Below are 26126 nucleotides of genomic sequence, written 5' to 3'. Positions count from 1 at the left end.
GGGAAGGGAGGGAGGCACGCGCGAGGACGTTGCGGGGGGGGGGAGATAGAGGAACGTGGTGGTGGGGGGGAAATGTTCATTCCTTCGCGCGCCCTCGCGCAGGCGCGTATCAACAGGCGCCGTCTCGCGCGTCGTAGCGAGTAGTACTATATCCGAGGTATAGCGGCACGAGCCCTTTTTTTTTCTTTTTTCAAACCAACGTTCTTTTCGGATATGTGTGCGCGCGCCCGCCCATCCGGCTCCTTAACACCCACCACAAGCGTAGATAGATATATATGTGAAAAAAGGAAATTTCTGTGTGCTGTCCTGGTGCGCGTGCGCGGAGAAGAACCACCGCCGCCGTCGCCACCACCACCTTCTTGTCGTGGTTCTCCTCACAAGTGAAGCGCTTTCCCGTTCTCGGCGGCGCCAGAGAGAGCCCCCAAGTCTTTTTCCTTCCCCCCCCCCCGTAGGGGCGGGGCGGAGTCGAGGGCTCCGAGTCCGCCAAGGGCCGCCGCCAAGGGCTGATTAACGGCCGCCCCGCCCCTGCTCCTCGGCGGCGCTCCCCCCCCTCCTCCTCCTCCTTTTCCTCCTCCCCTCGCCGCCAGCAGCGCAGCCTGAACTGAAGCGAACTCCACAGCGAACTGAAGGAGGAGGAGGAGGAACAAGACGAAGAAGGAGGCGGCGGCGGCAGTGGCAGTGGTCGGAAAGGCTGAGGCTCGCCAGCGACCAGCAAACGGCACCAGCGGAGGGGAGGAGGAGGGAGGGAGGGGAAGAGGGGAAGAGGGGAGGAGGGAGGGGAGGGAGGGAAGGCAGGCAGGCAGGCAGGCGGCGGCACAAGCAGAACCACACCAGCAGCAACAGCGGCGGAAGAAGGAGCAGCAGCGGCAGCAGCAGCGCCGGTGGCCGGGAGCAGCCTTACAAACAGCCTTACAAACAGCGGCGGGGACTCTTCGCGAAGACAAGCCCGCCTCCGCCGCCGAGGAGGAGGAAGAGGAGGAGCGGGCGCCTCGGCTGCTGCGAGTGAGGCGGGCAAGCGGCACGACACCGAGGAGGAAAGGCTTCCAAGGCGGGAGCGGCGGCCGGGGATCCTTATCCAAGCGGAGGAGGAGGCGGAGGCGGCGGCAGCAGGCTTGGGTGGCGGTCGCCCAGCCCCCTCCGCGGTGTCGCCGTTTGTGTCGGAGTCGCCTCCTTGTTCTGGTTCTTCCTCGCCGGGAGCAGCAGCAGGAGCAGCCGCCGCCGCCGCCGTGCTTTCCCTGGCCGCGGGTCCCTCCTCCTCCTCCTCCTCCCCTTCCCTCCTTCCCCCCTCCTCCTCCTCCCGCCTCCTTTTTCTTCCAGGGGGGAAGAGGCCTCTCCCGCCTGGCGAGTGCGAGTGTGGCTTGCGGGCGCCCGGCTCGCTCTCCGGCCGCGCTGGGAATATGGTGGGGGAAATGGAAACCAAGGAGAAGCCCAAGCCCAGCCCCGATTACCTGATGCAGCTCATGAACGACAAGAAGCTCATGAGCAGCCTCCCCAACTTCTGCGGGATATTCAACCACCTCGAGAGGCTGCTGGACGAAGGTAAAAACAAACAACAACCGCCACAATAATAATCATAATAATCATAATACACGAATTTAAACCACGCTCTTTTCTTTATTTTGGATCAAAACAAAACTTAGGCCTTGAGGATACACGGTGAAAAAAAATGTGTCTCCTCTTTTTGGCCCCTTCAATGGCGTCCTCTTTGCTCTCTTTCTTTTTTGGCCTTGCCTCCTTCCCCGTAAACAAAGAGACGAAGCGGGAAGTCTCTCTCTCTCTCGGCGAGAAGTTTTGGCCTTTGAGGGAGGGAGTGAAGGCGAGGCTTTCTTCGGCCCTTCGGCGCGGTTCTCTTGTTTTAAAGACTTAAGGTAGCCCTTTTTATAAAAAGGCCGAGGGGAGAGATAGTTTGGGGAGAGTTTTGAGACTCCACATAGGACGCAACTAAGTAGTAGTAGTAGTAGTAGGCCGAGTGGCGTGATTTACAGCAGTGTTGGTTAAGCGAGTGAGTTTTGCAACGTCCAGAAAGGGATCTCGGGGTGTCCTTTGTTTGTTTGGTTTCAGATTGGCTTGGAAGGGAGAAAAAGGGGGTGGCAGGAAGTGGAAAGGGCTCGGCTCTCGTCCCTACCGGGCAGTTTGGACTAAAAAGTGGTTGAAGTTTTTGAGAGTAAACAGACCCAACTTCTCCATTCGGTTTTTACACTGAAGCCTCTTCACTCGAAAGTTCTCGATTTCTGGTGCCAAAAAGCTAACGCAGAAAGGTTGCTGAATCCTCACTGCTCATCCCAAGCCAACTATCCGATTCCCCACCGCCTGCCTCCCACCCTGTGGAGTTAGTTGCAAGAGGCCACTTTTGTGGAGTACTACTAACAAGCTTCAGGAGTTTTTTATGTTTAAATAGGTTGGACATGGAAGCTCCAGACTTCATGGTGATTATGTTCTCTTGGACCAGGTTGAGTTTTAAGTCTTCAATCCAAATCGTTTTTTGGGAATTCAGACCTCAGTTTGAGGGCGTTGTGGCTGAACTTATCATGTAGACGTGGGAGGTTGTGCACATTGAGTTTTGGTCTTACCATGTAGATGTGGGTGGTTGTGTACATTCAGTTTTGATCCTAGTCTGAGTATTTAGATTTTTTTTTTTGGAAGAGAGTAATTCTATACAGAATTCTTCATAGACTTGACTGATCCCATGACATATTTCCGCTGAAAACATATTTACCAAATAGTTGTGAGGTGCCCCTTGACTGATTTTTTTTCCAGACCACATTCTGTTTGGATAACACTGACTAGTTGGGATCTCTTTGAAAGAACTCTTTTGAATACTTTCTGAATTACAAAATAAGCAATACAACATAATTTTTATCGATTAAACACAGGCATGAACAATGAATTTTTGAAGTTCCTGAACAATTGGTTTGATTTGGGAAAGAAGACTGACCAACTTTGTCAAGATCAAAAGAGTGGTGTGTTTATTGTACCAAAGGGCTATTTTAAATGGAATGTGTGAGGTCATTGTTCCTTTAAAATGCCCCTGAAGCTCTGAAAGTCTTTGAATGAACAGGCCTTGTATTATTTTCAAAAGTCCAAAACAAAGATTGGAAGTTAATCTAGCAAAACAGTTATATCTGGTTTTGTTCCATCCTTATTTTTTTTCTTCCACTCTTCTTTTCTTGGTAGCCTGAAGGGAAAGTTCAACTGCCCCTTTAAATCTTTTTTGCTTTTCCTGTTTATTTTGGCTCCTGGGTGGAAGAACTGCATATGCTGAAAACTTTCTGGAATGTTGAAAAAATGTTCCATGCAAATTCAGTGGATGAGGTAAATGTTTTAATATTTGAACACTAAGGGGCGCCAGTTCTTTCTTTTTGGAAAACAGTTGTAACAGTGTAGGGATTGCATTGTGAGCCTTTAAGCCAAAACCAAGAAATATGCCAAAACTTTTAAAGAGCTAGGACTTAATGAGTTTAAGGGCTAAAGTTATATATTCACAAATATTTGTGATTATAGGAATTGGTGTAATTCTCCATTCCCAAATCATGGGCAGGATTAGTCATTTTCTATTACAAAGAACTGACAATCTATGAAGTGACATATTGTTTTTGTTTTTTTGTTTTTTACTAGTAGTAGTTTGGGCAGAAGAAAGATCATTTTTTGGCCAATTGGCGTTGGAGGTCTTACTTAAAAGTTGTTTTTAATTTTTTAAAAACATCCTGGAAATTTTATGTTTTTGTTTAGTATGTTGTTGTTCATTCGTTCAGTTGTCTCCGACTCTTCGTGACCTCATGGACCAGCCCACGCCAGAGCTCCCTGTTGACCGTTACCACCCCCAGCTCCCTCAAGGTCAGTCCAGTCACTTCAAGGATGCCATCCATCCATCTTGCCCTTGGTCGGCCCCTCTTCCTTTTTGCCTTCCACTTTCCCCAGCATAATTGTCTTCTCTAGGCTTTCCTGTCTCCTCATGATGTGACCAAAGTACTTCAACTTTGTCTCTAGTATCTTTCCCTCCAGTGAGCAGTCGGGCTTTATTTCCTGGAGGATGGACTGGTTGGATCTTCTCGCAGTCCAAGGCACTCTCAGCACTTTCCTCCAACACCACAGCTCAAAAGCATCGATCTTCCTTCGCTCAGCCTTGCCTAAGGTCCAGCTCTCACATCCGTTTAGTATACAACTTGTCAATTCTACATTTTTCACTCATATTACTAAATAGAATAAATCCATGGAAATTGTTAGAATTTGTTAGTCACAACTTCTATTCCTATGGATGTGATAAATTTAGTTAATGCTTTAGTTTTTAGTCCTTTGTTGTTAGGAGAGTTAGATCAGGTGAAGCCAAGCCTTAAAAGATTTTTAAAATAGGCATGGGGCATTTTAATGAAAATAATAAGATATCATTTAAAGGTAGTCTTAAATGTTCTTGTACATTTCAGGTGTGGTATTTTTAAATATTTGCACATATGGAGGATGAGTTTTCTAACATAAAATTGATTGTATAAATGATTGTTTTCATTTTTACTTGTAAATGTTGTGGCCAGGATCCAGAGATATTATTTCTCTTGATTCTACACCTTCTGCCAGAATCAGCATTTCCAGCTCTTCCTTTATAGCACTGTATCCTAAAAATCTACGTTATGAAGACATTGTGGGGTAGACTTGGCAGTATGGAGAGCTTAATGTTGGATCTTGGCCCAACTCTAGTAGCAGATATATCTGGAACAGCATAATAAATGAGATCATTTTTTGCCTTGATTTATAGCAACCCATAGGAAATGGGAGGTTCCCGTAATTTGAAAGGCACAGTAAATCCAACAGTTGTTTTCTAAAAGTTCTGACAAAAATGCTAACAACAAAAATCCTGAAAGCTGGACCCCTTTGTTTTTAGTCGTTGTAGAGTACTTTTTAGTTTCCTTGTGAGGGGTTAAGTTTAAAATCTTTCTGAGAGATCAAAATACCACATATCAACTGATCTAGGCAAATGTTAAAATTGTGTGTATGTGTGTATGGGGGGAGGGGGTTACATTGGAAGTCTTAAATCCTAACTAGGGTATAGTCTTGTGGATACTTACTTGATTGAATGAATACACCATTGAACAAAGTTAGGTGTATTTCTTTGGAGAGACAACCAGAATTGTTGTGAGAAGGTATTAAACACATTACTTCAAAACCATTCAATTTAAAAATACTTTAAAAATTGCTAAGTTAGTCAAATAATTGGTCTTAATCAACAGACTGTAGAGAAAATACTGAAGAAGAAAAAACTAACTGAAGACACAATGCTTACAATTAATTTAACTGAAGAGAAGTAAATTCAAATGATAATGTATATATGTTCAGCCCCTAAACTTTATGTATATCTGAAGAAAGATCTTAAAAGACAATTGTGTATTGCATTTTTAAAAACCTTTGAAGAGTTGGTCTGAGAGAATTTTAATTTAATGCTTGTATAATGAGAGTTCACATTTTAGAATAAGTAATTTTGAAAATTTTAAACTTGGGTCTTTTTTCAGTCTTTGTTAGGAACGTTTTCTAGAGTTATAGATATAAATGTCCAATAATAAAGGTTATTCTAAATCTAGGTAAACATTATTTACATGATTATGGTGTAACAGGCTATCCACTCTTACTATAATAATTAAATTATGACTCGAATTTCAAACTTCGTTTTGCTCTAGTTGCACAGAGCAGTGTTTCTGGGATCCCAAGCCTTCCTTTTTGCTTTTTCTAGTACGTAGCACTAAAAATAAATAAATTGAGCACTTTAGCCAATTATCATAGGAAGTGCCTTGGGACAAAACCTGCACTCGTAAATCCATTTATCTGGGAGTGGCTCCTTTTCTTAAACATTCTTTCAGCATGACTTTTATAACAGTATTAATCCTCATAAGGCAAACATTTTAGGAGTAGTATTTGTTGCTTTAAGTTTTTGTTTTTAGAAAACAAAAATAAACTCCATATAACAAAAGACATTTCTCAATTATTCTTCTGGAAATGGCTGGCACCAGTTGCAACATTTTATTTCCACCCTTGAGTTTTTTGAAATTCTGAAACATAGAAAACTTACCTTTTTTGATTTTGTCTATGCTATGGCACTTTTGGACTCTAATATTAGGAATAGACATAAATTAGGCCTTAGAACAGCAAACCAATGCCTTTTAAAAAACAACTTTATGAGAACTCTGGGGGATTCACAAAATCACAACAAACACCCCCCCCCCCCAAAAAAAAAAAAGAGAATGAAATGAGTGAACACAAAAGAGACAGCAGCTGGGAAATCCAAGGAATTGCGTTCTGAGAAGTCACTCTTCCTAGACCAGTCTGGAAGAGCTCAGTTTTTAAAATCATATTTGAATGTTTTTTATTTAGGAAAGAACAGTGATTCAGAAACTGATATTTTACAGACCCCCTCTTAAAATGCTAAATTGTATTATGAATTATGATATTCTTATTAGCCATGTGTAATTCCAAAACAAAAAATATGTGAGTAGGGAGTTCAATTTTTCACAATCTCTTAGAAGTACCATCAGTAGTGGTGAATATAGTATTTCCTGTACTGGTTTGGCAGTCTTTCTGATTTCTTGTACCTGTAGAAGTTTATGAGCATAAAACTGGTTTGTCCAACAAATGACCGTAAAAATCTCATTTTTCAGTTGATCTCTTGTGTAACAAGTAAACAGACAAATGTTGCATTTGAATAAAAATGTGAGGCTTGAAGTAGCAGTGCAGAATCCTTACAGGTGTGCTGCATTTTCATTTGTAGTATGCATGTTTACCAGTTTGCATGATCCATTCTCATCACTCTACATTCTACTACATGAAAATTGGAACTGAATGCTTGTGTTTGCTTCTTAAAACAGAAGGGTACTCAGGTATCCACACTTCCACAGAGTTAATGATAATTGACGTGATACATTGCAGTATAGTCTGTTGGCAGCTTTATTTGTTCTTAATACTAAAACTAATGCCAGGACCTTTGGAAACTTTCATTTTTAAAAATATGTTTCACATTGCTTAAAAAATAGGACACTTTACAAAGGGATAAAACAAATTGTTAGTCTCATCTAGAATATATGCAAATTGTTAAAGTATAAAGCAATATGTAGTATGTCTGGTTGAAAGCTGGATTTAGTCAAGTAATGTTGCTTATATTTTTCTGTCTTCTTGTGATCTGTCCTGAATTTAGTTGGCAATCCAATTAGAATAGACTCATAGATTTAACATTCAGAAATGTATTCCTTAGGTTTATGCTATTAGGTAGTGAAAATTGGATTTCCTGTTTTTTTTCTTACTGAATCTTCTTTTTAATTTTTTTTAAATTATGGTATGAAATTTCACATGCACATGATAGCAGTTTCTGCAGTCCCCATTAATGAACAGCCTGTATTAATATAGACTAATGTGTGAGATAAATAAGTACAATATTCTAAAAGCATGATTTTTTAAATTGAGTGTATTTCATTTTTCCACAAGTTTCTTCAAGTGAATAAATCATAATGATTTGCCTATGTTATCCTAAATTGTCAAGGTACATGTAGTAGAATTGATGAATGGGAAAATGTGTTCAGAGAAGTATACTTGAATTTATGAAGATATCCACTCCCCTCATTTATTTAAGTAAAGTTGAAATACTGGAGCCCCAGTGCAAAATACTATATAGATTGGAGACAAGGTTTCCATTTGAATTAGAATTTCAGTTCAAAATATAGCTCTGAGAAGACTTTCTACTATGTTTTTGGCTCTGAGTTGTCAAGATAATTATAAAACATTACAACAAATTTGATAGCAATGTTATAATGTATAACATTATGGAATTGTTTTGAATAAATATAATTTTGATCTATTTAAAACATGGTAGATATTTTATGTGCAGTATGTCGCTTTTTACTGATCCTCTCAGTCTGTGGTAGTCTTTCATGCTATATTGCACACTAAAAGATCCCAGAAGCTTTTTTAAAAAGTAGGAACCCCAGCCCTACATAAAGGAAACTGTGTTTACCTAGTTGAAATCCATTGTTTAATGCATCTTGTTAAAGACCACATTTACATTGTATTGTCGAAGGCTTTCATGGCCGGAATCACTGGTTGTTGTAGGTTTTTTCGAGCTATATGGCCATGGTCTAGAGGCATTCTCTCCTGACGTTTCGCCTGCATCTATGGCAAGCATCCTCAGAGGTAGTGAGGTCTGTTGGAACTAGGAAACGCATTTACGTTGTTAGGAAGACACATTATATACTAACCTGGTAAACTCTACAACATATTATGATGACTGTAGGAAGATTCTACTTACAGTAGCTTTACGAATACTCTTAAATAATTGTCCCCCTCCCCTTTTGTTTAAATAGTTGAAATCATTTCAGAGATACTTTTAACATTAGGCCTGGATGTTGAGGCTGTATAGGCTGGAGGAGTGATCTGTGTAGCCCCCAGTGCACACCCAATCTCCCCACTTAAGAATGCTGAACACAGCAGATAGGTATCTTAGTCTACTGGCGTATAAAATGATTCGTTGTGATTGTGAGGTGGAAGCGTGTCCCATCATTCTATGATATCAGCTAGAAAAATAGCAACCCCAGAATACAGGTAGGCGGCCAAGTAACAGGACTAGAGGAAAAGTTTCTAGGTTAGGTAGCTAGACAGAGGCAGTCCAGATTGTGTACCTCTTTGCCTTGAATGCTCTCATTTTTGGACTGATAGTCTGCAGAATGGGGTTCTAATGTTTGAAATTGGTTCTCTTAAACGTGTTTTGTACATTCCTTGAAATTACAGGATGTGAAAATACTACAATTCTGACTTGAGATGATATAAGCTATTGCTGTCAAGAAACTAGTTAGTTGCTTTAATTTCGCTGGAAAAGAAGATAGGACTGGTAGTCCACTGGAGTCTGTATTGTGATAAAGCAAACAATGATAGAAATGCTTTTATAGGTAGGGGAAAAATTAGATGTTTTTGGTTAAACCATAGCATTTATATCAAAAATCACTTACACAGCGTAGATTCTCTATAGTCTATCACGGTTGAATATAGAGCACATTAATTAATTAATTGTTGATGGGTAGATACAATCAAATGTGTTTAAATGCCACTGCATGTGTGATTGCTCAGTTCCTTTTGACCAACTAATAGGATTATAGAGATGAATGGTGCAACTGTTTGTTAAGGGAAATGTTTAAGTATTCTAGCTTTATATCATGGCTCATTTATGCCAGCATTCAGAACTTGTAAGAGGAAGCAAAATGCTAAAGTATCATTTTACAGTGTTAGGACATTTCTTGAGAATTGATTACATTTCACTATATTTTACTGCATTTACTGTTGAATGCATTTTAAATATACCATCATATTTCAAATGCAAAACTGCCTCAGGATTCCTTGCTCAAGAAAACCCTATGAAATTCATGGGATTGCCATAAGTTGACAGTTGTTTTGAAGTCACGCACACATGCATGCACATACAATTTGTTGTTCCAAGATAGATGCTTTTGAACTGTGATGTTGGAGGAGAGTTCTGAGGGTGCCTTGGACTGCGAAAAGATCCAACCAGTCCATACTTCAGGAAATAAAGCCTGACTGCACATAGAGTACTCTGTGGAAAATATGTATGTTTTCAGTCCAGATGTATTGTGTCACCAAATCACACTGTTTTTCTGTGACTGCTCCTTGATTCTTTCACTTTTGTAATGAGAAACTTTCTGAAAACCTGAAATGTTTGTACATGAGAATAATTGATAAATGTTTGAGTCCTAGTTTGATACTGCATTCTTTGATTTTGAATTAAAAATTGTCACAATTCAAACTCTTTAGCTTTGTTCCTTTTCTCTCTTCCTTTGTAAAAGTTGTGGAAGATTTGTATTCAGGTTGGAAAGGCAAGTCTTGTGGAAATAGGTAAAATGCTACTGATTCCTCCTTCCTAATTGTTCTGTGTATTCTTTCTGTGTTTTCCTTTATAAACCATGGTTGTAATTAGGAATTTTAGGAATATATGTAGCTATGTAAAAATTAATTATTTTTACATAACTGTGTATATTCCTAAAATTAGGAGCCTCAACCGTAAGAAACTACTAGCTGACATTTCCATCAGCTTTCATGTTTACTTCAGCCTATGTGAAAAAGCTAAACTCTAGTTTTAGCTATGTTGTAACCTGCCTTGAGCTATGAGGATAATCTGTATTCTGCTAAAACATAAGTTAATCCCAGTGTCGTTTCTGTGCCCTGAAAAGTAACTTTTATACAGACAGAAAGGGTTATATTGTTGTGTTAAGATTTTCACTTCATTAACTAAGATTGAAGTTGAGATCTTACTGCATTTCCCTTCTTTCCTTTTGCTGATATCAATGCAAGCTGGATCATTTCTTCCCTTCAGCATTTTATTCTTTTCAGAAGTCTTCAAGTTAGGGTTATGTGAAGAGAAAGTTACTAGTACAAAGCAAGTAGTACAAAGTTACTAGTACAAAGCAACAGGGTGCATGCTTGAATAAAACTCTTTTGAGAATACAGTTCTTGGAAAAAGTACAGTTATCTTACGGATGAATGGAATGGTTGCCTTTGAAGACTGTTCGGAAACTTCATCTAGTCCAACGGGCAGCAGCCAGGTTACTAACTGGAGCGACATACAGCGAGCACACCACCCCCCTATTGTGCCAGCTCTACTGGCTGCCAGTCCACTTTTGAGCACAATTCAAAGTGTTGGTCTTGGTCTATAAAGGCCTATACGATTCCAGCCCAGCTTACTTGTCTGAACGTATCTCCCTCTACGTCCCATCTCGCTGCTTAAGATAGTCCAGGGAGGCCCTGTTCTCGGTCCTGGCAGCCTCGCAAGTTTCCTTGGTGGGGATGAGGGACAGGTCCTTCTCGGCGGTGGCCCCACACTTGTGGAACTCACTCCCCAGTGAGATCAGGTCGGCTTTTTCCCTCCTTTCTTTTAGGAAGAAGGTTTAATCATGGCTCTGGGACCAAGCCTTTGGACAGCAAGCATAACAGCACCTTGGATGTTGAACTGGACTGAAATTGGCTATATGGTTGATGACAATGTTTTTAACGTGTTTTTAGCTTTATGTTTTATTTACTGTTTTAAACTGTTGCTATTTGTGTTTATATTTGTATTATATTGAGGCTTCGAATTGTGGCCCTCGGGGGTTGAGAAGGGCAGGATAAAAATATTGGAAATAAAATAAATAAAATAATTTTTCTATTGATGTTTCACAAATTCTAATCAGTAACCAACAGCTTCGAAAAAAATCAATCAACATTAAATTTGTAACCACACTTTTGGTTTATTTGAGTATGCTATTGATTTTACAAGCTTTGGAAGTCATACACAATTTGTGCACCCCCAAGATAAATTGTGCAGTTTGCTTTAGCTTTGGAGATTTTCTCTTCCCAGGTCCTAAATATTGAAGAAAGGGAAGGAATTTCTGCTTTTATTACATTGAAATGAGTGCAAGGAGTTGTGCAAGTTGACTTTGTAATAGCTATGGCTGATGATGTATTAGCTGTTAAAAGTGAAGTAAGTGCAGGAATCACTGAAGGAACCATGGCAGCTTGTTCTACTGCTGAAGTTGGTGTGGGCAGATATGGCAATTTAGAGGTTGAGTGGGAGTTCATTATTATGCTAAGTGCAGCTTTTACAAAATACATGAAAAAGTAATAGATTATTGGGGGTGGGAATATAAGTAAACCATTTAACCATTTAATGCTACCAGTCCTCGCAGAAGATGTATTATTGGGACCATAGAACAAAACATAGACATTTCTGAGCCAGGAAAGACCTTGTGTACAAATGCTGTTATGTGCCTTGTCAGCATCCTCCTCTGTTTCATTTAAGCCAGCAACACAGCTATGAATGAGTGTGGGATTTGCAATTTAACAGCAATTGCAGTCCAGGGGAAAGAGTGAATGAGTAACTTTTAGACAATAGAAGAGGTGACATATAGCAGAATGGAAAGGCGGGTATTTATGAGAAGATTTTAGCTGGCAAGGAGGCACATTTGTGAAGTGAACTTGAAAGGTGGATTTGGGATTTAGAATCATAGAGTTGGAAGAGACGACACAGGCCACCCAGTGCAACTCCCACTATGCATATATATATTAAGACATGCAAGTATAAATTGGTGGTTGGATATGGAGATGGTAATGCAGGATTTTGACCGACAAGATGTACATGTTCCTAAAGTATATTTGCATTGATAAAATTGGTTTTAGAAGATGACTATATGGTACCTGTCCCAACAAACAGGTGTTTGGCTTGGAATACTAATGGCTATTATATTCAGTGGTGGGAAGTACATTAATTGGAAGAGAGGTGATATTTGGTAATTCCGCCTCACTGTACCCGGCACCAATTTGATCCCAACCCTCCAGAGCAGTTCCGGAGTGTGGGATTGGTGAACTGCAGCCTCGGAGGGAGAATTGCTATGAATTATCTGCTTTATTGTTTTGCTGTCACATAATATCTTTAGTCAGTGTAGTGATTGCAGTAGTATTGGATGATGGTCCAGTAGACATAGGCACATTCTAGGTCACTCAGCCTATTAGAAATTGTCTAACCTGTTCTTTGTAAAAGGAAGATGGTGATTTGCAGCTACATCTGATCACATAAATCAAGTATATTGGGCCAAATAGCTGAGCTTGAGGGAGAAATATTATGTTATATAATTGTTTCAATTTAAAAGGTATTTTAAAAGTATTGTAGACTAAACTGGGAATTAAATACTTCAATACTTCAGATAAATATATCTTTTTATTAAAGTGTTCAATGTAAAACTACACTGATTTATTAAGTTGTAGCTGAAGACTTTCTGAAGACCTCCTTTCTGTTTACATTCATGTATCCTGGGAATTTGTACCCAGCAACAAGTCTATAAGCCCCTCCCCCTTTTTTGTTAGCAGCTCTTTAGATTCTAAATCCTGAGATAGTGGAATCCGAAATTGTCTGTTGACATCAAACATTATAGGTCATATAAATAAAAGCACCAGCTGAGTCCCAAATAAAGGTGAGATAATGCTCACTTGAATATTCAACAGTCGAAAGTTTTTTTCCCCCCAGAAGTTGTTTTAGGTTAATTCAGTATTTATTTTAATTAAACCTGCAGGCATTACAATTTTGTTAGTTACCAAAGTATCTCAGGAAGTTAAAATGCTCTACTGTGTTGCTAACAACATCTGCACACTGTGATCATAAATGTGTGTAGGACTTAAGGAAACATGTTGTTTCTTATTTATTAAACAAACTGTAAATATACTTGATAATTATTGAGGTTTAATGTTGCTTAGTGTTGTTTTTCTAGAAGAAGATACACATTTATACTGCTTTCAGTTTAACATAGCAATAAGTATAAAGTAATTTATCAGATTCACAGCAGTGAAGAAATATCACAAAGGAGACTGATGGTAATGAATTGAAAGGGAGTGCTATAGAACAGTAGAGATGAGACTTTGGGATTGTGGCATCTGTTAATCAGAGCCAAATGCATAGTACATTGGGACCAGAGATTAAAGGAGAATATTGTGCAAGGGATGAAGTCAGTTAGATTTTATACCCTGTCAGCAAGTCCAGTTCGTTCTTTTGCTGTCAATTTTTGTAATTGTTACAAATATTAGATCTTCTATCACACCCTGATTTCCTGTCTGTTTGTTTCCGGTATGGTAGATAGCTGTTGCAGACTACTAGTATGGTTAGTAAATTAATAGGCTTCTATAAATGCACTTACAATTGTAGTTTACTTTGGTGGTAATTAGACTTATCAGTTTTGCTATTGTTTGATCATCTTTGCAACTTTTGTAGTTTTGAAGTAGTTGTGTTTTTAATTCCAACAAAATGATTTAGCTGTTGAAGTTCTTCCGGCAAGCCATTCCACAGTCTTGGGGCGGCTGATAGAAAGGTCTTCTTGGGTGATGGTTGCCAGACAGGTTCTGGCTGACCTGAATGAATGTGCATGGAGAATTGTACGAGAGAAGGCGATCCTGTGGGTAACCTGTATCCAAACCATGCTGGGCCTTAAAGGTCAAAACAAACACTTTGTACTTTGTCTGGAAACTAATTGGCAACAGTGGAGTTACCATAATAGGTGTGATATGCTCACACTTAGATGTTCTTAGTCTGGCTGTAGTGTTTTGAACGATCGAAGTTTCTGAATGTGGTACAGAAGTAGCCCAATGTTAAGAGAATTGCAGTAATCTTACCTTGAGGATACCAGTATCCTCCAATGGGCCTCCAGTGCTAGGTAGGGACACAATTGGGGGTTTGACATTCCCTGCATAATAGTTGTACTCTTAGTTCACTCTCCTGGGTGAGTGAACAAAGGGTGCGACTGCTGTTTTGGTGCTGTAGGCCTTGACCCTGCTGGGAACCGAGTCAAGTCCCACAGCATCAAAAAGGGAAAGAAGGCAGGCAGGGGAGGGCTGAATTCACTCTCTCCCCCTCTTCATACCTGTCTTCTTTTCTGTTGACAAAGGGGCAGCCATGCAGGTGGATGAACCATCACCCACCTGCATGGCTGTCCAATTTGGGGGAGCACCCACTTGGGTGGGTGACTGTTTATTTTCCCAATCGGGTGGGTGACTGTTCACTTGCCCATGTGGGTGCTTCCTCAGAGGGTGCAGCCACATGGGTGAGTGATAGTTCACCCATCTGCATGACTGTGCCCTCAGATTGACTATTATGTGGTGAAAGAAGCCCCTCATGTGTTTTTCACCACATAGTACTTTCCCCCTAATGGGAGGGGGGTCACAACTATTATTCAACAAATAAGGCATGTGTATGTATATTTTCCTTCTGTTTTAGCTGTTCTTTGCCTGATTCTTTATTTATCCTTTCCTTAATTCTAAACTGGCAAAACTGAAGACATTCTTTCTAGTGATCCTGCGTTTCTATTTGTAACAAAATCCTCAAAAGTAAATATATTTTGGAATAATTGTTTGAATAAAGCTTTAATATGGGAACATTATAATTTTATTCAACTAGCTAAAGATACAAATTTTATGTCCACAGAACTTTTTCTTTTGACTTGGTCCTGAGAGATACATTCATCTGCAAACAGCTAGGAAAGCCTACTTAACTTTCCCCCGAATCAGGAAGTTACTTCACAGCCACAAGAAGAAAGGAAAAACCCCTATTTTCAAGAGGAAATCAAGATGTTTTCAACTTCTCTTGTTCTCTACCTAAGTCAGAGTTTTCTACTTTGGAACCACCACACACATTGTTGCTTCCACCCTAGCCAACTCCCAACCAATTGCCAAAGCAGCTGAGGAGAGTTTGGAAAATGTTGCAAAACAAAAAATAAAATTGGATTGGGTCCACTTGTTCATAGATTTCACTTTCATTACCTGTGGCATAAAAGAAATCTGACCTGAAAAAAATTAACATGTAAGAAGGGGGATATTTCTTTTGATGGCTTTATGGTTTATCTGGATGTGTTATCTGATGCAAAATGTGTTGGTAGTACAATTTTGACATGTACAGGCAGCCCCCAAATTACAAACAAGATACCGTATATACTCGAATATAAGCAGAGTTTCTCAACCCTTTTTTGTGGGCTGAAAAAACCTCCTTTGGCTTATAATGGGGGTTACAGGTTTCCAGCCACTGCTGGATATATTTCTCTCTCCTCTTCCCCTCCCTTAACAGTGTGCTTTCTTTTCCAAAGCCTCCCTCGCTCTGCTTCTACCAGGCTGGAGTTGCCCATTTGGAAACTCTTATTTTTTTTAAAAAGAGAGAGGGAAGGAGGAGGAGGGGCAATATTTTGAAAAGGGAAAGGAGGGGAGAAAAGCCCTTGCAAGTCAGGAAGAAGAGAAAAAATGGGTAGAAAGAGAAGAAATAGAAATACTCTTGCAAATCTGCAAGATCTATTATTATTTAAAAATAGAGAAGGAAATGATTTGAAATGGAAAAGAAGGGGGTGAGAAGCTCTTTCAAGACAAGAAGAAAAGATTTAAAAATTGCATGAGTGGAAGGGGAAGAAAAAGAGAGACTCTTGCAAATCTGCAGGATTTATTATTACTATTATTGCAAGAACCGTTTGAGTCAAAAGGGAGGGGAGGAAGGAAAGGGGATACATTTCACTTCCTCCACGTTTTTATGGCCCTCTTGCACACCCACCCATATGAATATAGATGTATAGGGCTTGCAGATATTGCAGGAGAAATGCAAATATATATAGAGAGGATTTGTAAATGTTTCAGGGGGAAATGCATTTGTGATAATTATAGATGTGCATTATTTATATAGGCATTGAATGTTTGCCTATTACTATGCTGGAAGCTGGCCTGAGTCCCCATTAGGAGATAGGGTGGGATACAAATTCAGTTGCATTGTTATTACTACTGTTATTGTTATTATTAAGTTATTGTTGATACCATATTTGTTTTTGTTGACCTACTCTTCTACTTGCAGAGATAGTTTACTGTTTTTCTTTGAAATACGGTAAATATTCAAAAACATTTAATCTACTGATGCCTCAGTTAATGTAATTTTATTGGTATCTATTTTTATTTTGAAATTTACCAGTAGCTTCTGCATTTCCTACTCTAGGCTTATACTTGAGTCAATAAGTTTTCCCAGTTTCTTGTGGTAAATTTAGGAGTCTTGGCTTATATTTGAGTTGGCATATACAGGAGTATATATGGTAGGTTTTATAGTTTTATCTTAAGTTGAATATTTTTTAAGTTGGAACAGGTATGTTTGTAAGTGTAACTCCAGACAGTCACACAAACAGAATATTATTTAAATATAATATAATATAAGATTTGGATAGGGAAGGGTTAACAGCCATATGTTGTTTGTTTTCCTGTCTGTGCCCTTTTTCAGAAGATTTCACCTCACTTTCTGTTCCTATCAGTATTGGATTTTGAAAAAAAAAGTGGCTTGTTGTGAAAATAAGGATTGGTGAGAAAGCTTCAGTGGAGACACCTTTTCCCCTGATAACTCTTCCAGGAGTGAATTTCTCTTCCTAGGGGTAGATTTCTTTTACTTCCTGTTGTCTCACCCCCATTCTTAACTATGAGTCATTTGTAAGTCGGATGTTTCCAACTTGGGGCCTGCCCTGCATTGGGTTGACCTAAAATATTAAATACACACAATGGGGCTTATTCTTTGTTCAGTATGTCTGAGTTATTAGTGCAGTCTGGTTGGGTGATATATACTCTTGAACATTATTTGTGAGGATAAGATTGCCTCAATTGTTTTATGGTAGGGCTGTTTAGGGTAATAAATTGTGGTTGTTAGACATCTTGGATGTTAAATATGGTTAATTGCAATCTAAAATACTTGACACTTTTTTATATAGTTCTTTTGAGCAACGATGAGTGAGTGTGTCAAACTTGTGTAATTTCATTATTATGTATTTGGGGCAAGGGGGTAGTGGAAAGGAGAAACATCAGTTTTAGTTGTACCCAGAATAATTTCTAAACTTTGTCAAATATGTGCCTGTCTTCAAGAAGAGATTTACTGATTTCAGTTCTTCCTCAGAACAGGATTGGGAAAATATAGTGCATGGGACTCTATGCAAGTTTAATCGAATGTAGCTTTAGTATTACAGATATATACATGATAATCCCCCACTTAATTACATTTATCAGAATGAATTGAATCTTACTGTTGTAAGCCTTACTGCTTTTATGACTTGCAGTAGTAATAGAGACTGGTAGACTGATTAAACATAATCTAAGCAAGCTTAACGCTGAATATAGTGTTTGAAGGACTGCATCCAAAAATGTATACCAACTTAATCTGCTGAGCATTTATTATTATTATTATTATTATTATTATTATTATTTTCAAACTTGGCTCTCCTGTGTACTGGTAATTTCATAATCTGTTTTAAAAGAATGTGGCATTGAAATGGCTATGGCAAAGAAAAGACGAATACATTTGACATGAAGTTATTTGTGACTGTTTTTCTCAACTTGTCTGCTTTTTCTGGTCATGTTCTGATGCAGGAGTTTATATACTATTTAAATTGATATGAGATAAATTGAACATCCTTCTTTAAAGAACAGAAGCATTAATTTAAACAATGTTTAAATTCACATGTGTACAGTATTATTATGCTTTCTTAGTAAATACAGTCAAGTTCCTCTATTAGTGGTATTCTTGGAGTAGGATACGATCATGAGAGTGAGTTTCATGTAAAACTTTTAATTTATTTTTGCAAGCAGTAAGGTCAATTTACATCTAAGAGTGCATTCTGTAGATAGAAAGCTAAGTTGAGGAAATGAATGGAATTTTGGGATAGAAGAAGGAATTTCATACGGAGACCTAGAGAAAACTGCAGAAAAGACTGTACACATAGAAACGTAGAGTTTGACACAAGTAGGCAGTGCCATTTTTTGTTGGAGTATTGCAAGTGAGTGACAGGATTGATATAATTGCACAGCTGGTCTGGTAGCATATTTTGCTTTTTGCATAAAGAAAAACTCTGCAGTTATATTTCTCCCAAAGAGCAAAATGCCACAGCTACTGCTTCCTGGATAGGGTGCCATCATTCTGACGACCAGAATGAAATTAATTGTTGCTATAGTGACTTGACCATATACATAGACATGTGATGCCATCACACTTTGTACAGCATTTATATTTTATCATGTTATAAGATGTTCCAGGCCTCATTTGATGGCCATATTTGAAAACCAAATTGAAAGACTAAGCCAATGAAAGCAGCTTTTTCCTCTTTATTTTTACCTTGCCATGACATGACATTCATTAGCTAACAGAAACTTGAACTCCTGAAACAATCAGGTATTTGAAAAAGGAGGTTATTTTGTAACTGTCTTTTATGTGTACTGTACACCGCCATGAGTCGCCCTTAATGGGCTGAGAATGGCGGTTAATAAGTGCATCAAATAAATAAATAAATTAGTTTCTTTCCACAGTCTTTGGAAATAAGAGGGGGCCCGAAAGGAGTGGAAGAAAAAAATTTAAATATGATCTCTGACTTACAAGCATCTGACTTACAAATGACTCATATTTAAGAACAAGGGTGAGACAGCAGGAAGTGAGAAAAATCTACCTCTCAGAAGGGGAAATTTACCCTGAAAGATTTACAATTGGGAAAAGGTTTCTCCACTGAAGCTTTCTCATCAATCTTTGTTTCCAAAAGATGTCAAATTTTAAAAAATCAAATTCTTAAAGTTACAAATGGTGAGGCAAAATCTTCTGAACAGGGGCATAGACAGCAAAACAAACCCTGTAGGGGTGTTGACTCATCTCTATGGTGTCCAAAGCTCTCCCACACAGTGCAACCACAACTTAGGAGCACCCTAACTTAAGAGTGTTTTGAGTTAAGGGCCAACACTTAGCCCACATTTGCTTTGGCATATGAGCTATGCTTTGAGTTTAGAGCTAGTGCCTGACGGAGCTCCAGCACCGGAATGCAGGACTTTAGGGCTTAAAAGGGAGTAACCTCCACGCCTCTTGCCTCAGCCTCTTGTCTGCTTTGAGAGATTGCTGTCTGCTTTGCTCTTGTCTGGTTTGCTGAACTTTAGGTTAATTGATTTTGTGGGGTTTTTTTCCAGGTATGTTTGACTTCATGAAGAGAGGAAGGGAGTCTGGAATGACTACAGTATGAAAAATAATAATGCTTCTGCTTTTTCCCTTCCTACTTAGTGCTTCCTTGCCACAACTTTGTGTTTCTACCATTTTGAAGTGGATCTTTCTATGTTTATTGTTCCATGCGAATGCTGCATTTGTACATTGTTTGTTAATGTCAAAGTGCATTTTCTTATTTAAAAAAAACACGTAACCAAAACATGGGCAGGTAGGGGTGGAATGGATTGATAGCATTTCAATTGGAAATTTGCTTTGAGATAAGTTGTTTGAGTTAAGAGCTTGGTCACAGAACATTTGAACTCTTAACTCAAGGTATCACTGAGTGTGAACGTGTGTGCTTGTGTGTAGCTGGAGTTACACTTAACCAATGTACCTGTTCTGACTTACATACAAATTCAACTTAAGAAACCTAGAAACCTATTTTATTCATAATTTGAGGACTGCCTTTGTTGGAATTTGATATTGAGTAGCTTCTGAACTTATTCAGCCTTGTATTAAAAGTGTTGCTTTGATCTCTTTAATGAGAAGCCCCCAGTGATACAATGGATTAAACCCTTGTGCTGGCAGGACTGAAGACTGAGAGGTCAGACGTTTGAATCCAGGGGGAGCATGGATGAGCTCCCTCTGTCAGATCCATGTGAGGACATGAAAGAAGCCTCCCACAAGGATGCTAAAACATCAAACCATCCAGGTGTCCCCTCGGCAGCGTCCTTTCAGACGGCCAATTCTCTCACACCAGAAGCAACTTGCAGTTTCTCAAGTCGCTCCTGACACGAAAAAACCTCTTTTAACAGATGTCTTCTGTTGTGTTTCATACTTAATAATTTGTAAACAGAAATAGTTTAGAAGTGGGTATATTTAATCTTCGAGACATATATTCTGAGAATTATCCCAAATTACTTCATTATTTAGTGAAGTATAAATAAACTGGCCTGTATTTTTTCTTCAAACATCCATTTGTAAAACTCATGAACTCTCTAAAGTTCTTTTTCATCCTTTAAAGTCATTGAGTTATCTTTCAGTTCAGTGTCTTTATATGTTTCATCTAAGGAAACAGGTTCACATAAATCAATTAATCTAGATGAAAACAATTTAAAAGATCATGCTATGACTGTTATCAGTATAGTGTATTGTGGAACATGACTTAAAACACCTAATCTGAATGCTGTCATCTATGTTTGGCTTTTTCCTAGGCATCATATTAGCAAAGTTGAATGGATAAAGCAATTTTTCAAAATACTTATGCTTCTAGGATTGGAGAAAACTTATCCTTTACTATTCTTATATAATAAGCTGTGTAGTACCTTTTTACAAGAAAGATGATCTGTTTAATTATAAACTGTTAGTCAAACGGAAATTGCAGCGTTGGAAGGATTTTTTTTTTTGCATTTATGAATCCATTTCAACAATGATGGGAATTGGGTATTTGCTAGGTCCTCTTATGCTAGATCAAGTCTATGCAAAGTGGTGGGCTTAAGACCGGCACAGTCTGTGAGGTATTAGCTGCTGAGAATTTCCAGAAAGAAACAGTTGTCAGCAGTGGTCTCAAATATGCTGCCAGTCCTTGGCAGATAGTAGGCAGGGAAAGACCTTCATGTTTCCGATAGAAGTCCTAGTTTAGATAAACGATTTTTTCCTTCATTTAAGAACAGCGACTGCTTGTTAAAAGGTGGAATAGTTTATAGTGTGTAAGCCATTTTGTAAACTGGTTTACTTATAAAAGTCTTCACGTATTCAAAGTTTTTGTTCGATCAGTGATGTTCATTGTATTTTCATTTTCATGCTTATAATCCTGATTCACTTTGTAAAAGGATTAAAATAGTTTGAAGCCGACAGGAAACATTTCTAATGTAGTTGGGGGCAGAGATATTTGTTTGTACCACTAGAACTGAATGCAGTATTTAATCCTTCTATAGAAAAAACAATTCCTGTCAAAGCTGTAGTGTATTGGACATTTTGTTTTTGCTGTTGTTGAGTAATTTAGTCCGAATTCTTATGCAAGTTAGAACTCTACCTATATATCTTAATGTCTACACCCTTGACATAAAAGTGCCCTCCTCCTTCACTCCTATATAATGGTGTTGATTAATGTAGGTTAAGGAAGCATTTCTGTATTGGGAGGAGCATTGGTGGAATGAAGATTTGAACCTGAATCACCAGAGATCTTTGTAATGCATAATTTCTGTGATCATCTACATATTAACTGTTTTCCCCAGAATGGAAAATGGAATGAGTCAGCAGCTGTAGTAGTTTAGTGCTAGTTTGATGGGAACAACATTTTAAATATCTTGTACAGAAACAGTATATTCTGCTTTCCAGCTTCATATAGTTCATATTGATGTGTTTTAAGACAGCATATTTAGGAAGTTCATTTCTGTAATTAAAATGCATATTTCATGAGTCAAACAAGTGGACTTTTTAGTTACTCTCAGTTGAAGGCTAAAATGTAACATGAATTGAAGCCACTTGGCTGATTGTGATGGGAAAGAGAAATCTGTCATTGAATATGTTGCGAATTTTTCAGAGAAAAGAAGCTCCGTGTTTTTTTGTGAAGGGAAGGGACACACTAGGCCATAAATGTAGCATTAGAAAGAGGTCATGAGAAATTCCTCACAAAGATACTTAACTTTGTTTTGAATTCTGTGGCAATTTTTGGTCCCAAAAATATCCAGAAAAAATGATTATATATTTGCACACTTGTAATAATGAAAACACAGAGAACAGTAAAAAGACACATTAATATATGCATGTAGCTGTTTGAACATGGGCTATGATGCTGAAAATTATGGTTTGAATCCTTACTCAGTCATGGAATCTCACTAGGTGATCTTGAGCAGGTCACACTCTTAGCCTCAAAAGATGAAGGCAGAAGCAAATCCTTCTGAAGAAGCAATGACAAGTTCTATTAATTACTTTTATTTATATGTCCTTCTTGTTATAAATATTTTCACACCATAGCCAAAAGTACCCTCGCTCTATTTTATGAAGTGAACTCATACCATGAGTACTCCAGAGAGTGCTGCTCCTTTGTGAGCATGCTGAACATTTCTCAAGTCTCACCCCCCCCCCCCCATGATAGTCATTCACCACCTGTGCGATGTAGGCATTTGAAATTTGTATACAGGGATATTTTGCTATGTCTGTAGATAAAGATTATGACTGATAGAAATATGTACTGAAAAGTTACCTTGTGTGCAGTCACAGGTTGTCGATGGGATACAAATGGATGTGCTATTAGACATTTGCGTTTTGGGTAATATTTACCCTACAGACAATTATTTTCTAACAGTGTGACACTACAGAGACTTTCTCTAAATCAGTAGTCTGTTTATGCTATGGGAAAATAACATAATGTGTATTCTGTGCTGTGTTGGCATGGTATCTTTTTACTGCTTAAATAATTTGGAAGCAGTTTGCAGTTTTTAAAGCACAGTTCAAACATAATGCTACTTGATTGCTAGATTGATCAGCTTGCAGCTATTCATGGACTTTCCCGCTATATTTCCAATAACCTACTGTATATTCTGTGGTACAACACGACTTTTTGACCCTGGAAAATCCTTTCAAAAGTTGGGGGTCATCTAGTACCCTGGGTATAGGTTGGCAGGGATGGAGGAGAGCTTTCTGCCTTCCTTCTTCACTGGACTCGGCTCCGCCCTGCCAGGCAGTCCCAGGAAGAAGCTGTTGGAGCAGGAGGCGCATGCGCACTCCCTTTTTCCCTCACTTGATCGCTGGCTGGCTGCCTGGCTTTGAGGAGAGGAAGGAAAGAGAGGGAGGAAGGCAGTGTGAGTTCAGAATGCTCGCTGATTGCATGTGAACTATAAATCCCAGCAGCTCCCAAATGCCAAGGTCAGTTTTCCCCAGACCCCTCCAGTATTCTCTGTTGCTCATGGGACTTCTGACTGCCAAGTTTGCTTCAGTTCCATTGCTGTTGGAGTTCAGAATACTCACTGATTGCATGTGAACTATAAATCCCAGCAGTTCCCAAATGCCAAGGTCAGTTTTCCCCATACCCCTGCAGTATTCTCTGTTGTTCATGCAAGTTCTGTGTGCTCCTTGATTACAGGTGGACTATAAATCCAAGGAGCGTCCAAATGCCGAGGTCTATTTTCCCCCAAGCTCCACTAATGTTCAAATTTGGGCATATTGAGCATTCAGGTCAAGTTTGGTCCAGATCAATAGTTGTTGGGTTCACAGTGCTCTCTGGATATGTGAACTACATCTCCCATTAATAACTATCAATTCCTCCCAAACCCTTCCAGTATTTTCTGTTGGTCATGGGGGTTCTGTGTGCCAGGTTTGGTCCAGGTCTGTAATTCGTGAAGGTCTCAGTGGTCTGTGGAAGTCATAGCTGAATCAGTTGAAGGTACTGCAAATCCCATCGTCCATTGTCCCCCAAACATTGTTTTTGTGATTAATCACTATGCTTTCATTATGTTCCATTTGTAACAATGAAAGTACATCCTGCATATCATATATTTACATTACGATTTATAAGAGTAGCAAAATTACAGGTTTGGTTTGTGTGATTTTAATAATGGATGTAATTGTTTTTAGATATTTTTAATTCTTTAGTTTGGATCGCCCTCCTTCTCTCCCTCCCTTCACAGGGTGGGAGGAGGAGGCGGAAGAGGGGTGGTCTTATATGGTAGTATATCCCAAACTCTATATTTTAACTGGAAAAGTCGGGGGTCATCTTATACACCCAGTCGTCTTATATGCCGGAATATACGGTAGTGGTGGCTTACCTAACTGTGGCAATGCTTAGAAGCAGAACACTGGATAAATAAATTTTAACATTTTGGCTTGAGAAACTAACATATATTTCACTATACAAGTGCTTACTTAATGAGTAACTATACTGTATATTGAGTGTTTGCTGTTTAAGTTTGTCCTGATCACTGGGAGTACTTCTAACATTAAAAGAGAACTTTCTAACTGAAATTGTAAATGATTATCTAAAGCATCTCAATTATTAGCTAACTTTTTTCCAGTTTAATTTATGTACAGATAAAAGATGGCATGCTAGTCTGTCTTCTGGAATGAGTTTCATACGGTACATAAAATTATGCCAATATTAGAAGTAGTTTTTTCATGTTAAATAAGTAATCTGGACAAACATCCTTTGTTTAATGTGGGATACAATTTGAACATTTATTTTGTGAAATAGTAGAAAATAATCCGTATTTTCCACTTGAATAAAAATAGTGCTTGTAGGTTATTTATTTGCTTTTGGAAGTCCTTTTTTAATGTTGGCCAGTAAAATAGCATAAATGATTTGTTGATTCAGATATTATTTATCAGGAAATTTGGGAAACTTCACTAAAATGTTGTAAAAATTTTATGTAATATCTACTTACTTTGGTAACAATTGGCAAATTTCCTTAATGCCTGTTTTGAAAAGAGTTAATGTATTGTAAAAAAAAAAAGTTTAAAGTGGTTGGAACGGGATAAACATTTTGCATACATTGTGGGCAGCTATGATGGGTGTGGGCCTTTTTTCACCAGTATGCTTGTTTTTGTTGTTGAAAAAAGTTCAAAATAGATTTACTTCTGGTCTGAGGCATTTTTTTTTCTGACTGGGGGCTGTTGATGAATGTTGCTTTTGAGTGCCTCAAGGTTCATTTGTCATTTTGGGGAATTTTTCATCTCTGCAGCTAAAATTGTAGAGCATTTAAGGAGCTTTTGAGAAATAAAATCTGGTGCGCCACATAATTCTCACCTATTTTAAAGGATAACCCATTAGCTGCTTCTGAAAGCTCAAGATTCTTGAAAAATGTTGAATTCTTATTTAGTCCATTCTGCATTGCTGATATAAATTAGCAAGTTAGTGTCTTAGTGTTGTGATTTCTTCCTTGGTCTTTATTGTAACCATGCCTCAGGAACACCTGAAATAGCTTTGAAGGCTCATGATGTCTTGTGGACATCTTGCCTTTTTACTGCTGGCTTGCCACATGCACAATGGAGGACCTTCTTGCGGCAACACCAGAGGCACTCCAAGTGGCCAGATACTGGTCAAAAGACATTTAACCAAATACCAAATTCGCAAAATCTGTGTTTTTTTTTCCTTTTCCTTTTTAATCTGTGTGTTTGTTTTGCTCTGTCAGAATTGTAATTCAATGGTTGCTGATGACATGATAAATAAACTGTAAAAATATTCATATCTATATTTAGATATTTATAGATACAGCTATATAGGGTGTCCTAGAAGTCACCATATATAGGGGAAATGGGAAATAGTAGTTAAATTTACCGTAATATTATATGTTGTATATTTGAGAATATAGACCATAATGTAAATGTAAATGTAAATGAAGTATTCTTTGTTAATTTTTCCTGTGTATGGAGACTACAAATATAGAAATTGAATCTGTTGATGATGTTTTGTTTAGTTGTGCAACTAGTAGAGTAAAGCATTAGAGGGTGTGTGCACACACATGTGTATGTGCATTCAAATTGCCTATCAACGTACGATGACTCATGAATTTAGTAGGGTTTCCTTAGGTAAGCAATCTTCAGATGATTTTGCCAGTTTCTTCCTTTGAAATATTTCCTCAGTCTCCCATCCAGTGCTTACCAGGGCAGATGCTACTTAAAC

General features: G+C 38.6%; 1 protein-coding gene across 7 annotated transcripts in view; it reads left to right on the top strand.

The window, feature by feature from the left end:
* The first annotated feature begins 712 nt into the window (after positions 1-712).
* The window catches only part of QKI (QKI, KH domain containing RNA binding), a 131693-nt gene continuing 106279 nt past the window's right edge, over positions 713-26126 (top strand). For 4 of the 7 annotated variants that reach the window (XM_060753699.2, XM_060753698.2, XM_060753697.2 and 1 more), the window contains exon 1: positions 714-1539. In XM_060753699.2, coding sequence (XP_060609682.1) covers positions 1398-1539 — 142 coding nt within the window. In that variant the 5' untranslated portion in view covers positions 714-1397. Of the gene's footprint in view, positions 1540-3761; positions 3835-26126 lie in introns of those variants that run through there. The other 3 variants (XM_060753701.2, XM_060753695.2, XM_067465725.1) reach the window with 3 other exon arrangements.

This window comes from Anolis sagrei, chromosome 1 (assembly GCF_037176765.1).
Source record: "Anolis sagrei isolate rAnoSag1 chromosome 1, rAnoSag1.mat, whole genome shotgun sequence".
NCBI lineage: Eukaryota > Metazoa > Chordata > Lepidosauria > Squamata > Dactyloidae > Anolis > Anolis sagrei.
This window is presented reverse-complemented; position numbering and strand designations above follow the sequence as displayed.